A 14,082-nucleotide genomic window follows, 5' to 3' on the forward strand; every position below is an offset into this window, starting at 1 on the left:
TGATGCTCACCAATATGTTGTCTGGCTTGATGTCAGCATGGAGGATGTTGCAGCGTTTCAGAAGTTTGAGGGCCAGAAAGAGCTGCTGGCTGTAGGAACGAACTGCCTTGATGTGCAGCCCCACGTCTTTACCATACTTTTTCAGTACTTCACGCAAGTTCATACTGAGAGAGACAAAATGGTGAAAAACAGCTCAGAATACATGTATTTTGCATTATATTTGAGATAATATTAGATGTTAGTGACCATATTTATATGTGAAATTAGTTTGATAATGCTGATCATGTTAAGGGTCATTTCAGCCCCATTTCAAACATGTACACTTTGTCAATTTCAATATTTCAATATATTAAACATTCACCTTTTCCAATGACATGAAATTGGTTTGATGCCCTATTCCAAAAATACTGTACAATTCTACATGTGTACATCTATCAGGGATGCAAACTCATATTGGGTGTATGTCATTTATTCCTGTGATGGCGAAGCTGAATTTCCAGTAGCCATTACTAAAGTGATCCTTCCCGATGAGGAAAAGTTACTTATTACAAAACAGTCGCACAGCTTAATGTGATGACTGATGTTATTGGCTCCAGCAAATTTTGTGCATTGGTATCAGCCAAACATATATTGTAACTACCAATTTTCTAACTTGCGTGTACACAAAAAATGCATGCATAAAATACCTGAGAGGTTCAAACACCAAACAGAGATGCTGTTTGTGGTAAAAGTGTCTAAAAAGCCGCAAACAGTGAAATTTATCATCAGGATCTGCGTCATTCAGCTTCTTTAGAAACTCAAGCTCCTTCAGTCCAGTCTTCTGCCTGCAGACACAACCAAAAAACTATTGAATGAAAATGTCTTTTTCAGCCATGACTACTTAAGAATAGATACAGTAGGTGGTCAACCAAAATGCCTTTTACCGCCACATGTATTGCTGACACAGGGCCACAGCGTTAACTGCAAGTCAGTCACCTGTTAAAGTCGTTTTACATTTTAAAACGTAAGATAGTCTTAGGCTACAGTCTACTCATCAAAAATTAAAAGAAGATCTTTACACAAAGGATCATATGCATGCTATTGTTATTAAACAGTAAATAAATATAAGGTCCATGCATGTATATTAGGGGTGTAACATTACGTGTATTCGTACCGGACCGTTTCGGTACAGGGCTTTCGGTACGGTACACGTGTGTACCGAATGACCGAATGCAATATTTTGTATGTGGAACATAGGTTCATTGTTGTGTTTCCAAACGAACATTAAAGGGGGGGGTGAAATGCTATAGTTTTTTACACTGTTAAAGAGTTGGATTCCCATGCTAAACATGGACAAAGTTTCAAAAATTAAGTTGTACGTTTGAAGGAGTATTTTTGTTCCAAAAATACCTCTTCCAGTTTGTCACAAGTTTCGGAAAATTTTTTTCGAGTATGGGTCTGTGTGACGTTAGATGGAGCGGAATTTCCTTATATGGGTCCTAAGGGCACTTCTCCCGGAAGAGCGTGTGCTCCCGTGGAGCAGACCACAGACATTCACTGATCAGAGCGAGAGACCGAATTGTCACAAAAGAAGTGTGTTTTTGGTTGCCAGGGCAAGACAACCCTGCACAAATTACCAAAAAAAAAAAAAAACAGCATTAATGGACCAATGGACGGAGTTTATTTTTACAGAGCATCAACGGAGTTGTGCAAGTGTTTTTGTTTGTTCCCTGGATTTCGAAGATGCTTGTTTTACAAACAAGGCCCAGTTTGATGCCGGATTTGCACATAGTTTATTTCTTAAGGATAATGCAGTCCCAACGAAAAAGGGTCACGATCATGTGTTGGAACCGCAGGCGGTGAGTAAAACTGCTTCAAATATCTCCGTGTTGTTAACTTAGCTATCGGCGCATAAGCACATCAAGTAAACAACATGCGATGTTGTCATCAAACTGCACTTTCCACATGTACAGCTTAAAAAAAAAAAAAAAAAAAAGACGACATAAAGTGGAACTTAGTCATTTTCCAAAACCGCTAAGCAAATATATACAGTTTCAGTACATACCACATAGAGACGTCGTTGCTGATGCTGCTCTTGTTAAATTTCAGCCTCTGGATCTGATTCTGGATCATAAATATACGGCTGAATCTGACTGTTAGCCATGGTTTGTTTTGGATGTTTTTGTTCCTCACGGTAATGTCAGCTTCCAAACGCTCTCAACGCAAAAGCATACTCGTGCTCGTGATTCTTTACCTCAGCCCACACGTCACGCCTCCAGCCACTCATGTTTTTCCGGGAAAAAACAGTACAGACTATCTTTCTCTTATGAATATAATAAAACTAAAGACTTTTTGGAGTTATGAAGGATGCAGTACTACTCTATAGGTACTCAAGATTAACAGGATATTGAGTGAAAACGAGAATTTCACCCCCCTTTAAGTGGCGAACAGAGTATTTTATTTAGTGGAGAACTTTGCAGCAGTATTTACATTTTTATTTTATATATATTTTATTAAAAAGTATTTAAAAAAAAAAAGTTTATAGTAATAAACAACCTGCATGTTTGCATTTCATTCCCTTACTGTACCGAAAAATGAACTGAACCGTGACTTTAAAACCGAGGTATTTATGTATGTATGCATGTGTGTATATACATATACATATATATATATATATATATATATATATATATATATATATACATATATATATATATATATATATATATATATATATATATATATATATATATATATATATATATATACATATACATATACATATATATATATATATATATATATATATATATATATATATATATTAGGGGTGTAACGGTTCACAAAATTCACGGTTTGGTATGATACACTGATGTCATGGTTCGGTACGTTTTAGATACAGCAAAATGTAAAAACAACTCAACTTTTCAGAATGCCGCAAGCGCACCGCGGGTCATGTGACAAGAACTAACCAATCAGCTTCATCCTTTCCCGTAACAGCGTTGAAAGCTCAGCCAAGATGAAGGAACAGCTGATCATAGTTGTATATGGATTGCAATTTTGAAATAAATTTAGTAGCAGAGCTAGCCTACTGCAAGCGATTTTTAGAGCTGCAAATCCATTTATCCTTTGCTGAAATTTCCGTGTCTTCATGGAGAGAGCACGTCATTGTTGCTTAGCAAAGGCAGATGCCTCAGGGGCGCTTATGCCCGAGCGCTCTGGAAAGGAGGAGAAAGACGCGTTTTCCACGCGTTTTTAAGCTTGATATGTGAACGGCCCCTAAGGCGCTCGCTCACTCAGCACGCGCTGAAGGCTCATTGCAAAATGGCCAATGCGTTTAACAGACCAGAAATAGAAGATCCTCCAATAACCAACAGGTCTGGTGTTTGGGTGCACTTTGGATTCCCTGTAAGCTATAATGGTGATGATAGAATGAATGCTAAATAGTAAGGTCTCATATCCGCGGCTATAATGTAAATGTAACGTAAATTATCAATCGCCTAAGTGATGTCTTTTGCCCTGTTTGAGTCAGTTGGAAATGACTGTCTAAATGCTGCGGATAGTTTGTTGCGTGTATGTTTCTCCTCTTTTTCGTCTTTTCCCAGATACTGACACACTAGGGTGATGTCGGCGTAAATGAGTTGACATGTTTCAAGTATTCCCGCTGGTTATTTTTATTTTATTTTTTTATTCCCGCTGGTGTACCCTATTGTCATGTAGATGCAACATACCGTTGTTTTTTTATCCACCACTCTCTTGCCATCACCATTATAGCTTACAGGGAATCCAAAGTGCACCCAAACACCAGACCAGGATCTTCTATTTCTGGTCTGTTAAATGCATTAGACATTTTGCAACGAGCCTTCAGCACGTACTGAGTGAGCGAGCGCCTGACTGAGTAGCCTAATATAAACATATAAGTTGGTGTTTTTTTCCTCTTCGGGAGTGTCAGGGGCGTTGCCTGTTACATCGTTTGGGTTATTGGGCTACCTTGTTGAACGCATATTAGATTTCTCTATTTTTTTTTTTTTTTTTCTATAATTAATTAGTCCAACGAACCGTTCGGTACATAATGTGTACCGTGTATCGAACCGAAAGCCTCGTACCGAACGGTTCAATACGAATACGCGTATCGTTACACCCCTAATATATATATGCAAATGCTGAATGTCTGGTGAATGACTGCTGTATAAAAACAGAATAAAAACAGAGTTAATAATAATTATTGCAACATGCTGGACCGTTCCCATTTCGCTCTCCATATGGAACCTGAAGATTTTTTTAAAACCAAGAATGAACCGAATATATATACACATATATACATATATATATATAAAAAGCTCAATGTTTTCATTTCATTTTCATTTCGGTTCATTCTTGGTTTTAAAAAAATGTTCAGGTTCCATATGGAGAGCGAAATGGGAACGGTCCAGCATGTTGCAATAATTATTATTAACTCTGTTTTTATTCTTGATTTTTTACTAACACTTTGCATTTTTGAATTATGCCTTGTGTGACCAAAAATTTAGTATTTTCTGTTTCAGCTGTTTGATCGTGCTGGTGTCTCGTGCACATATTCAGTGGAAACAGCAGTCATTCACCAGACATTCAGCATTTGCAGTGGTCCACTTACTCCACATATTGTTAATTATGATTTTTTTTTTCATCCATACTGAAACACGCATGTACAACAAAGCCTATTTCACCTCAAAAATAATACTTAAGCTTCAAATGGGCAACATCACAAATATGGAAATGGATTTCCCCCGAGTGAGAGAATGAGAAAGTCCAACCTTACCTTATGCTTAGCTATAAATTATTTTTTTTTTTTTATAGCTAAGCCTATATTATTATATACTGCATTTATATTTATCCATTAGAATTCTATATTTTTATTTCTTGTTTTGTTCTGATATATTTGTTAAATTTAAAGGATTTGTTGTAAAGTGAAGGGAACTAAATATATCCTGTTTGTACATAACATTATTAGGCCAGCCATTATTATTTCTAAATGTAATAAAATGCAATTTATACATTAATTATATAAAAAAACATGCAGCAAACGAAAATGTGATTAATACATTAAAATTAAACCTATACACGACTATATATTTTTTTTCCTCTTACAAACTTAATTTATTTTTTAGCGTGTTTAAAAATAAATAAAGAAAACATGCAGCAAATGGATTAATCCATTGAAATTTGTTACTCTGGGTTAACAGTAATTATAAGTATTATATACTTCAGAGCAGAGCCTGCATGGGCCTAATCTAGGCTATTCTTTTTAGTTTTTTCCATTGCATCTGAAAACGACTTCGTTCACCCCATTCACTTCACGTTGCTCAGCTGTGGATGATTTAAAAATGTTTGATACAAAGGTTGCGGTCCCATTTTATAAAGAAGTTTTTCATGTAAAAAAACTGAATTATATTGTTAGTTCTAATTATATTATTAACATAAGTTCATTTAGGCTATTTAACATGCACTGTGACATTATCCTTTTTAATTTATAAATTCATTGATATTTTAAAGTTAGTTTAATAGTATTTAAATTCAAGTTTAAAAATAGGGTGCAACTGCTAAATACCAACAACCATACTGCATGTGAATAATAAAATGCATACTTTTCATAACATTTCATTATTTATAAAATGCATAACGTTTCTGCTGTTTGGATTTGTACTTCAATATAATGAGCTCTAAGTTTAATAGCCCTAGACTGATTCTCTCTCTCTCTAACAGCATTAGCTCAATGAAATACGTCTTCCTTCATATGGACAGTGTCTTATGAGGCTTTCAAAGTTGCTGAACCGGTTTATATAGGACTTTAGTTTTGGTTATAGACAAAAAAAAAATGGTCTGTCCCCACTTAAGTTTTCTAGTTCTAGCCGTTCATTTGTTATATTCAACTAATCAGAGGTTTATATTAAATTTACATAATCAAATCTTAATATATTACGCGCTCAAGCACATGCATTAAGTTTGCTACAGGGTACATGTAGAAGTAGCCTAATAATTGTAAAAAATGAGACATTATTTATTAATAAACAAATGTTTTCTTGTCTGAGAAATGCAACATTCACAAATAGTTGAATGTTGAATATTAATGCGCCCTGTCAATGGGAATTAATTTTTGCACAGATACTTGCATATGAATATTAATTCCAATCTTGCATTATTACGAAAATTATTTTTTACATGCAATTATCCAAAATGAAACCAAACAAGATTTGTAAGGAAGATAAAATAAATAAGAATAAAAGCTGCACATCTACCATCACACGTACAGTGCAAATCTTGCACATATTTTACACACATGCAGCTGCAATTTTTTTTCATTAACCCTCTGGCATCTAAGGGTATTTTTGGGTCCTGGAGAAGTTTTGTCATGCCTTGACATTTGTGCTTTTTTCAGTTTCTTATAAATATCTAAATGGGTAAAATCTCACTGTAATCAGCCAAACTGGGCTATAATAATATGTGAAATGCATGCATGTACATGATTGTATTTTTGAGGGAAAAAAAAAATGTTATGCGTGGTTAGTGAAAACTAAAAATGTTAAATCACTTGAATAAGGCAATAAAACGCATACAGAACATTTGTTCCCGGGATTTTTGAGAACTGGAGCTTGTAGCCTAGAATTTTTCTTTCTAAATTATGTGAAAGTCATCTTGTTTACTCACTTGTATTGTTTTCACTACAGAAAACAATATATTGATTTAAATTTTCGAAGACACTTTTTGTTGGTAAAAGTCATATGCGATATAACTATCATGAATATCAATGTGATTTACTGAGAAGTCAAAGGCCTGCATAATGAGCTGCATAATAAGCCTTTCAGTCAGCTGTGTCACTGAGAGGGAGGAGTTACAAGAAAGAATGTGAGGACAAAATAAATCTATATAATTTTATGTTTGTAGTTTATTTAGAACATATTTAATTATCCCACAACATAATTTAATATCTACTTGGGGAGCAGATAAATAGTTTATTAGGAACAATCAAAGCTGACTTTCAAACTAATTTTTCTTGCATCATTACTCCAGTCACACAATCCTTCAGAAATCCTTTTAACAATCTTATTTTGTACAAAAACATTTATTGTTATCATTATTATCATTATTATTAATCTTGAAAAGAGCTGATAATATTTTTCAGTTGTTTTAGGGGGAATAAATTGAAAGAACAGTATTGTTTTTACATTTATTACAGTTATCTATGTTACATTTGTATTATTTACATCAAGCTTTTGAAAGGTATAGTATTGTATATTGTTATTGAAACTTCATAATGTTTCACTTGATTATACATTTAGTCAGGAACTATAGTTTGGAAATAGTTTATAGTTAAGTATTTGGTGAAAGTGTAACTGGTAAAATGTTTACACGTTATGTGAAAACTAGTACAAGTATATAAATAAATAAAAAGAGACTTACTCATGTTTATGATATCTTTTTTCTGAGGAAATCCATTTCTGAAATCCTCAACCACATCACATATTTTTGGGGTGAATTATGTCTTATTCCTCTCATCGCGAAGCAAACAGTAAAATAAAAAAAGCTTGAACAGTCTCGCTGCCTTTTCTTCTGTGTGGGCGTATTCAAGCCACACGCTTCAGTTTGAATCTGAATAGCGCATTCAGCGGGGGGGCGTGGTCACATTAGATATAATGAAGTGAGACGTGAAGAATGGACATCGCGTTGTTTTCATATGGATAACTTTAGAACAAATTTTAAAAAATTGCAACAATTTCTCAGTTTACAGACAAATGTCTTTTTCCCAAGAAGTTATCTGTCAAAATAAAGGACAGGTAATGAATAGCAAAAATGCATGTTGTTTTATTAAAGGAATTTTAAAATATAAATTAAAATATAGGCATAATATATGAAAATATTGACATTGCATATTAATCCATGTAGCCTACCCCCTTAAAATAGGCTACCACTTTTAATGCTCCGATGCAAAGTAAACCACAATTTATTTTGAATAATATATCTCATAATTCATATAATATAAATACTGCACACCTTTTAAATGTATTAAATCTAAAATATGTCTAATATTTTAAAAAATGTCTAATATTTAATATGTAAAATAAAATAATAGCATGTAGCTTAGAGAAAATATAAGCATAGACTCAGGCACAGGCTTGACATTTATCCTGCTTGAATTCGTTCTAATAAATGCACATAACTTCATAAATACCAAACTTTCATCTGTGAATATTACATATTAAATATATTCAACATTTTAACTATAGTCTTTTTCTTTCATTTTCTGTGACTGAAGCCGTCAAATGTAACACATCAGCGAGGCAAAACTGACGTCTATTTGCCCAAATGTGCTTTAATGTGCTTGTTTGATAACTTGTGGTTAAAGCTCCACTCATCGGTCAACTGTTGCAACTGCACAGACACCGCGGCGGCGGTACCCACGGCAGTAAAAAGGGCCTTTAATTAGTGCACCACCAAGTGGAATGGAATTCGTTTTGTAAATGGAAATCAAATAATTAAATAAAACAAAAATAACTTTATAATGTAACATTATAACATCCTTAAAAATCTTTAAAAAAATGTATTTACAATTTTTGTTAATTTCAAAACGTGAGAAAGTCCTATAGGCTGTATTTTAAATAAAAAACATTAAATTGTTTCGTATGCAGAGTTTGGGATTGTGGGAGATTGGGGGAATCCATAAAATGTAAAATAATAATAAACACGTAATAAATAAATTAAAACACATAATAGGTTATAACTTAAGAATTTTGTCATTTTGTTAGAAAACAATCCGATTCACAACATTCGTTTCCAAACACAGAAATCAGTTTGAGCCCTGCAAGGGCCTCAAACCTTATGGTGTGTTCACACCAAGCGGCAACCTCCCGCTCTCTCTCATGAGGCCAACATGACTCATCCGTTTAAATTATATTAGCCTTAAATTTCTGCATAATTATGGGCTTGGCCACTTGAGTGACAGGTGGATTGCCGGTGCTCTCACCACCATTGTGCTAGGTGCACGTGGTTTCAGTAACCAGCTCCCACCTCTGTACCCACTTTCGAATATCGGGGGGTGACGCACGGCCAAGATGCCGTTAGCCTGCTCCGCCTACTTTAGGGTTTAAAAATGCTATTTGTCAGTCATGTAATGGATGAGGTCATGGACACTACGTCCATATTTTTATACAGTCTATGGTTCACTCCAAACACAAAGCGAATAGGACCATTGCATCCCTCACTTTAGATTACTCGCTGGATGTTTTTCATGGATTTCTGTGTGCCTGCAAATAGCTACAATAATACGCTCCTACATTTTCTGATTCCACCAGATGTGCCAAAAAGCTCTCCGCGTCAGGTGAATTTTCTGCTCTAGTTGAAATTTTTTAACTTGCGCAACAGAGGCAATTGAGGTGAATATCTTGCATTCGTGGCTCTGTTAAGGGTCTACTTTTATTTGTATTCACACATAAAATTTTGTGCATTTATAAAATAAAGAAAACTCTGTGAATACTCAACATTGACATGTACTTGATTACACATGAAGCTTGAGGCTTGTAGATGCATCAGATGTGCTGAAAGGAATAAAACAATTCATCCCAAGAAGATGCGCTGAGGATTACCTCAGGATTTGAGTTTTGGATTCCCTCAGGAAAAAGAATGAAGTGCTTAATCCTGCAGAGATCATAAACATAAGTCTTTATGTATATACTTGTATTAGGTTTTGTTGAGGCTTTATTAACGAAAAATAAAGCCTCAACAAGTGTTGACATTTCCCAATATTATAGCAGTAATGACTTTATGAACTATTTTACTTCTAAAATCGATACTATAAGAGATACAATTTTAACCATTCAGCCGTCAGCTACAGTATTGCATCAGACAGTGCACTATAGACCCCCTAAGGAACAGTTCCACTCATTCTCTACCACAGGAGAGGAAGAATTGTATAAACTTGTTAAATCATCTAATCCAACAACATGTAAGTTAGACCCTATACCATCTAAGCTCCTAAAAGAGGTGCTTCCAGAAGTCATAGATCCTCTTCTGACTATTATTAATTCCTCATTGTCATTAGGATATGTCCCCAAAACCTTCAAACTGGCTGTTATTAAGCCTCCCATCAACAAACCACAACTTGACCCCAAAGAACTAGTTAATTATAGACCAATCTCGAATCTCCCTTTTCTGTCCAAGATACTAGAAAAGGTGGTGTCCTCACAATTATATTCCTTCTTAGAGAAAAAAATGGTATATGTGAGGATTTCCAGACAGGATTTAGACCGTATCATAGTACTGAGACAACTGACCTGCTCTTATCATCTGTTTGTGGTTGTATCTCTCTATTAGTTTTATTTGATCTTAGTGCTGCGACAAGACCACATTAAACAGATGATTCTTCTGCACAATCTGACTTTGCTGCAGCCTGGAATTAAACTGCTGGTTTCGTCTGTTCAGAGGAGATCTGGCCCCCCAACTGAGCCTGGTTTCTCCCAAGGTTTTTTTTCTCCATTCTGTTATTCTGTTTTTATTTACTACCAAGACGCAGTTTGGGCGAGTTGAAAGGCTTTCAGGATGAGGGCGTCGGGGTGCAGGCTAAGAGGTTAATAATTTAGCAGACGCTTTTATCCAAAGCAACTTACAAATGAGAATAGAAGCAGTCAGGTCAACAAGAAAACAACAACAGTATACAGTAGGTGGACAGCCTAAATGGGCATTACCACCGCGGTGGTAACTAATTTAGTTGCATGTTAGTTCGAGTCAACTTCAAGTTCAAGTCTGCATTATTGTCAATTCCCACATGTACAGTACATGCATTCAGAGAATCTAAATTGTGTTACTCTCAGACCCCGGTGCATACAGATAACATTAACATCAAAGCCTAAAAAATAACTAGATCAAATATAAAATGTACATACAACTATACAATAAGGGAATGATAAAAAAGACATAATAAAATTAAAAATAAAGTTAAATAAAGCAGCGCAAGTTAAAAGACAGATATAGTGCAAATCCATGAAGTGAACAACTGTGCAGTTAAAAGATTTTTTTAGTGCAAAAAAATCACTTATTCAAAATATCTTAAGTCTGATGACTGATGAGGTAGTGGAATGACGTCAGTTCCATGCCGAATGAGGTAGTGAGCGGTGAGTGAGCAGACCAATGCTGCACAGGTGACTAGTGCATGCCATCATATAAATAGTGTGTGTGTGTGTTAGGGGGTTCATAGTTCAGTGGTGCCTGGGGAAGAAGAGGGGAGGGGGGACAGGTTTGGGAGGGAGTTCAGCTTCCTGACAGCCTGGTGGATGAAGCTGTCCTTCAGTCTGCTGGTCCTGGCCTGGAGACTCCGCAGTCTCCTCCCTGATGGTGGCAGGCTGAAGAAGCTGTGTGATGGGTGGGATCACCTGTGATGCAGAGGGCTTTGCGGGTGAGACTAGTTCCTTAAATGTCCTGGAGGGAGGGGAGAGAGACACCAATGATCTTCTCAGCTGCTCTCACTATGCGTTGCAGAGTCTTTCGACAGGACGCGTTGCAGGCACCATACCACACAGTGATGCAGCTCGACAGAATGCTCTCGATGGTGCCTCTGTAGAAAGTGTACATGATGGGGGGCGTCGGGCTCTGGCTCTTCTCAGTTTGCGGAGGAAGTAGAGACGCTGTTGTGATTTCTTGGCCAGTGCTGTGGTGTTTTCAGTCCAGGAGAGGTCCTCTGTGATGTGCACACCCAGGAACTTGGTGCTGCTCACTCTCTCCACAGTGTGCTCTCCTGAAGTCTACAACAATCTCCTTTGTCTTCTCCACGTTCAGAGAGAGATTGTTGTCACTGCACCACTTGGCCAGGCGGCTCACCTCACTCCTGTAGTTTGTCTCATTCTTGTTGATAATGAGACTCACCACATTTGTCTCATCCGCAAACTTAATGAAGAGGTTGGAGCTGTGTGACGGTGTGCAGTCATGGGTCAGCAGAGTGAAGAGGAGGGGGCTCAACACACATCCTTGGGGGGCCCCAGTGTTCAGTGTGATGGTGCTGGATGTGTTGCTGCCAACCCGTACTGCCTGAGGTCTTCCAGTCAGAAAGTACAACAGCCAGTTGCACAGCGAAGTGTTGAGCCCCAGCTGACTCAGCTTGTAGATGAGCTGTTGAGGGATGATTGTGTTGAATGCTGAACTCAAGTCTATGAACAGCATTCTGACATATGAGTCCTTTTTGTCCAGATGGGTGAGTGCTGAGTGAACGGCAGTGGAGATGATATCATCAGTCGACCGGTTGGACCGATATGCAAACTGTAAGGGGTCCAGGGAGGGGGGGGGGGGGAAGGCAGACTTGATGTGGTGCATGACTAGCCGTTCAAAGCACTTCATGAGGATGGGGGTAAGTGCAAAAGGACGGTAGTCATTGAAGCAGGATGGAGATGGCTTCTTCGGGACTGGGATAATGGTGGTAGTTTTAAAGCATGTGGGAATAACAGCCTGACTCAGTGAGATGTTAATGTAGCAGAAATGAGTCAAATCAGACAAATCAAAGAGTCTATCAGAGCTGTGTGCATTGAAACATGAGCTGAATTCCTCAAGGAAGTCATAAATCAGTTCTAGTGCCACAGGAACCAAGCAAGATAACCAACCAACCAACTTGTTCACACAACAGCTTTCAACATTAACACCAATAGAACAATTATTGACAATTTTAATTCGAAGAAGAGATTGTCAAATTTATTGTTCGTGATTGGAATGCAACGCTGGACATCACATGTAAACCCAGGAGATCAAGTTAAATACTTGCATTGACTTCCCCCCCCAGCCAGTGAAACCAGACTGAAATTCCTAAGGGGGAAGGGCTTTAAACCTTTGTCTTCACAGAAAAGTCATTTGCCAGAGAATGGCAAAGAAACCCTTTTTATACATTATATATGGACCAGAATGAACTCAAAAAAGACTTATGAATGAATCATTCCATTGCTTAACTCCATATTCATTTACGTGTAACCCACACATTTGACTATCATGTATAATCACTTATTGTGTATGTCTTTTGATAACTATAGGATACCTAGTCATGTCTAGTATTCAAATAATCGCATTTTCTTGCTTGATATTGTCCTGACAATCATTTATTTGTAAAATATATCATAATCATGTTATAGGAATCATGTCCAAAATTAGACCCTGTGAGGCAAGAACCACATGCTTGGTAAGATAAACAAATGATTTATGATACCCACCCAAAGAACATATCTGATTGGTCAAGGCAACATTTGAGGGGTGGCCAACAAGGAAGTTTTAAATACTTTGGACCCCATGAAATTGTGCTTTTAGTCATGCCTTGCTTTTAGTCTGCCTGCTGCTATTAGCCATGTCGGCTTTTAGTCGGCTTTTAGTTCCAGCCTTGCTCGTGCTATCAGTCATGCCTGCTCTTAGCTTGTAGCTTTGCTACCTAGCTTTAGCTTGTAGCATCTAGCCATGTGGTTAGTCATCATGGTTCTTTGAGCGTGGTTCCAGCGTGCCCGCCTGCTGCTACTTATGCCACAATGAGAAGGAACACAACCTAGTCTCGTCAAACTTTATTTCTTTTCTTTTCCGTTTGAGAGTTTCGTGTTCTGAGTTAAGTTTTGTAACGTCGACCTCGCCTGCGCGTTTGAACTCCGACCAGCCACACAACTCCAGCTTCAGCCAACGCCCAAGCACGGGCTCCCCAAGACGTCACTTCAGCCAACTGAACTTCCAGCCAATCAGCGACACCGGGATACCCCTTTCAACGGGAGTCCCTTTCACAGGAAACTAAGGCAACGTATCCCCAGATATTTGTTGTGCTGGTGTATCTAATATAATTTTAGTCACATTGAGGAACTCAATGGAAGGGCTAATTACGTGATTGATGGTTGTTCATGTCTATGCAATTTAACGTATTGCTGTTAACTTGGGATTCCATATTTCCATTCTCTTAAACTCATCTTTCCCTAACTTTCGACCTTCCTGCAACTTGTGTGAATGTGTGTGTGCGTGCGTTTATGTGTTAGATTAGTTTATATGTCTTAGATTTATCTAATAAAGCCTTATTCATATTGAAAAGAGAAGTATCTTGTGTTTTGTGCTTACAAGTTAATGTCTTAA

At 37.1% G+C, this 14,082-nt stretch overlaps 1 protein-coding gene across 1 annotated transcript in view; it reads right to left on the reverse strand.

Annotated features, from left to right (window-relative positions):
• Nucleotides 1-14,082, reverse strand: part of LOC127946055 (serine/threonine-protein kinase PRP4 homolog) — a 106,800-nt gene that overhangs the window by 6,158 nt on the left and 86,560 nt on the right. Inside the window, exons 10-11 of the mRNA XM_052542340.1 lie at nt 687-824; nt 11-164 (exon numbers count right to left, since the gene is read on the reverse strand). Of these exons, the coding sequence (XP_052398300.1) occupies nt 11-164; nt 687-824 (292 nt within the window). The remainder of the gene's footprint in view (nt 1-10; nt 165-686; nt 825-14,082) is intronic.

This window comes from Carassius gibelio, chromosome A24, assembly GCF_023724105.1.
Source record: "Carassius gibelio isolate Cgi1373 ecotype wild population from Czech Republic chromosome A24, carGib1.2-hapl.c, whole genome shotgun sequence".
In the NCBI taxonomy this organism is placed as follows: domain Eukaryota; kingdom Metazoa; phylum Chordata; class Actinopteri; order Cypriniformes; family Cyprinidae; genus Carassius; species Carassius gibelio.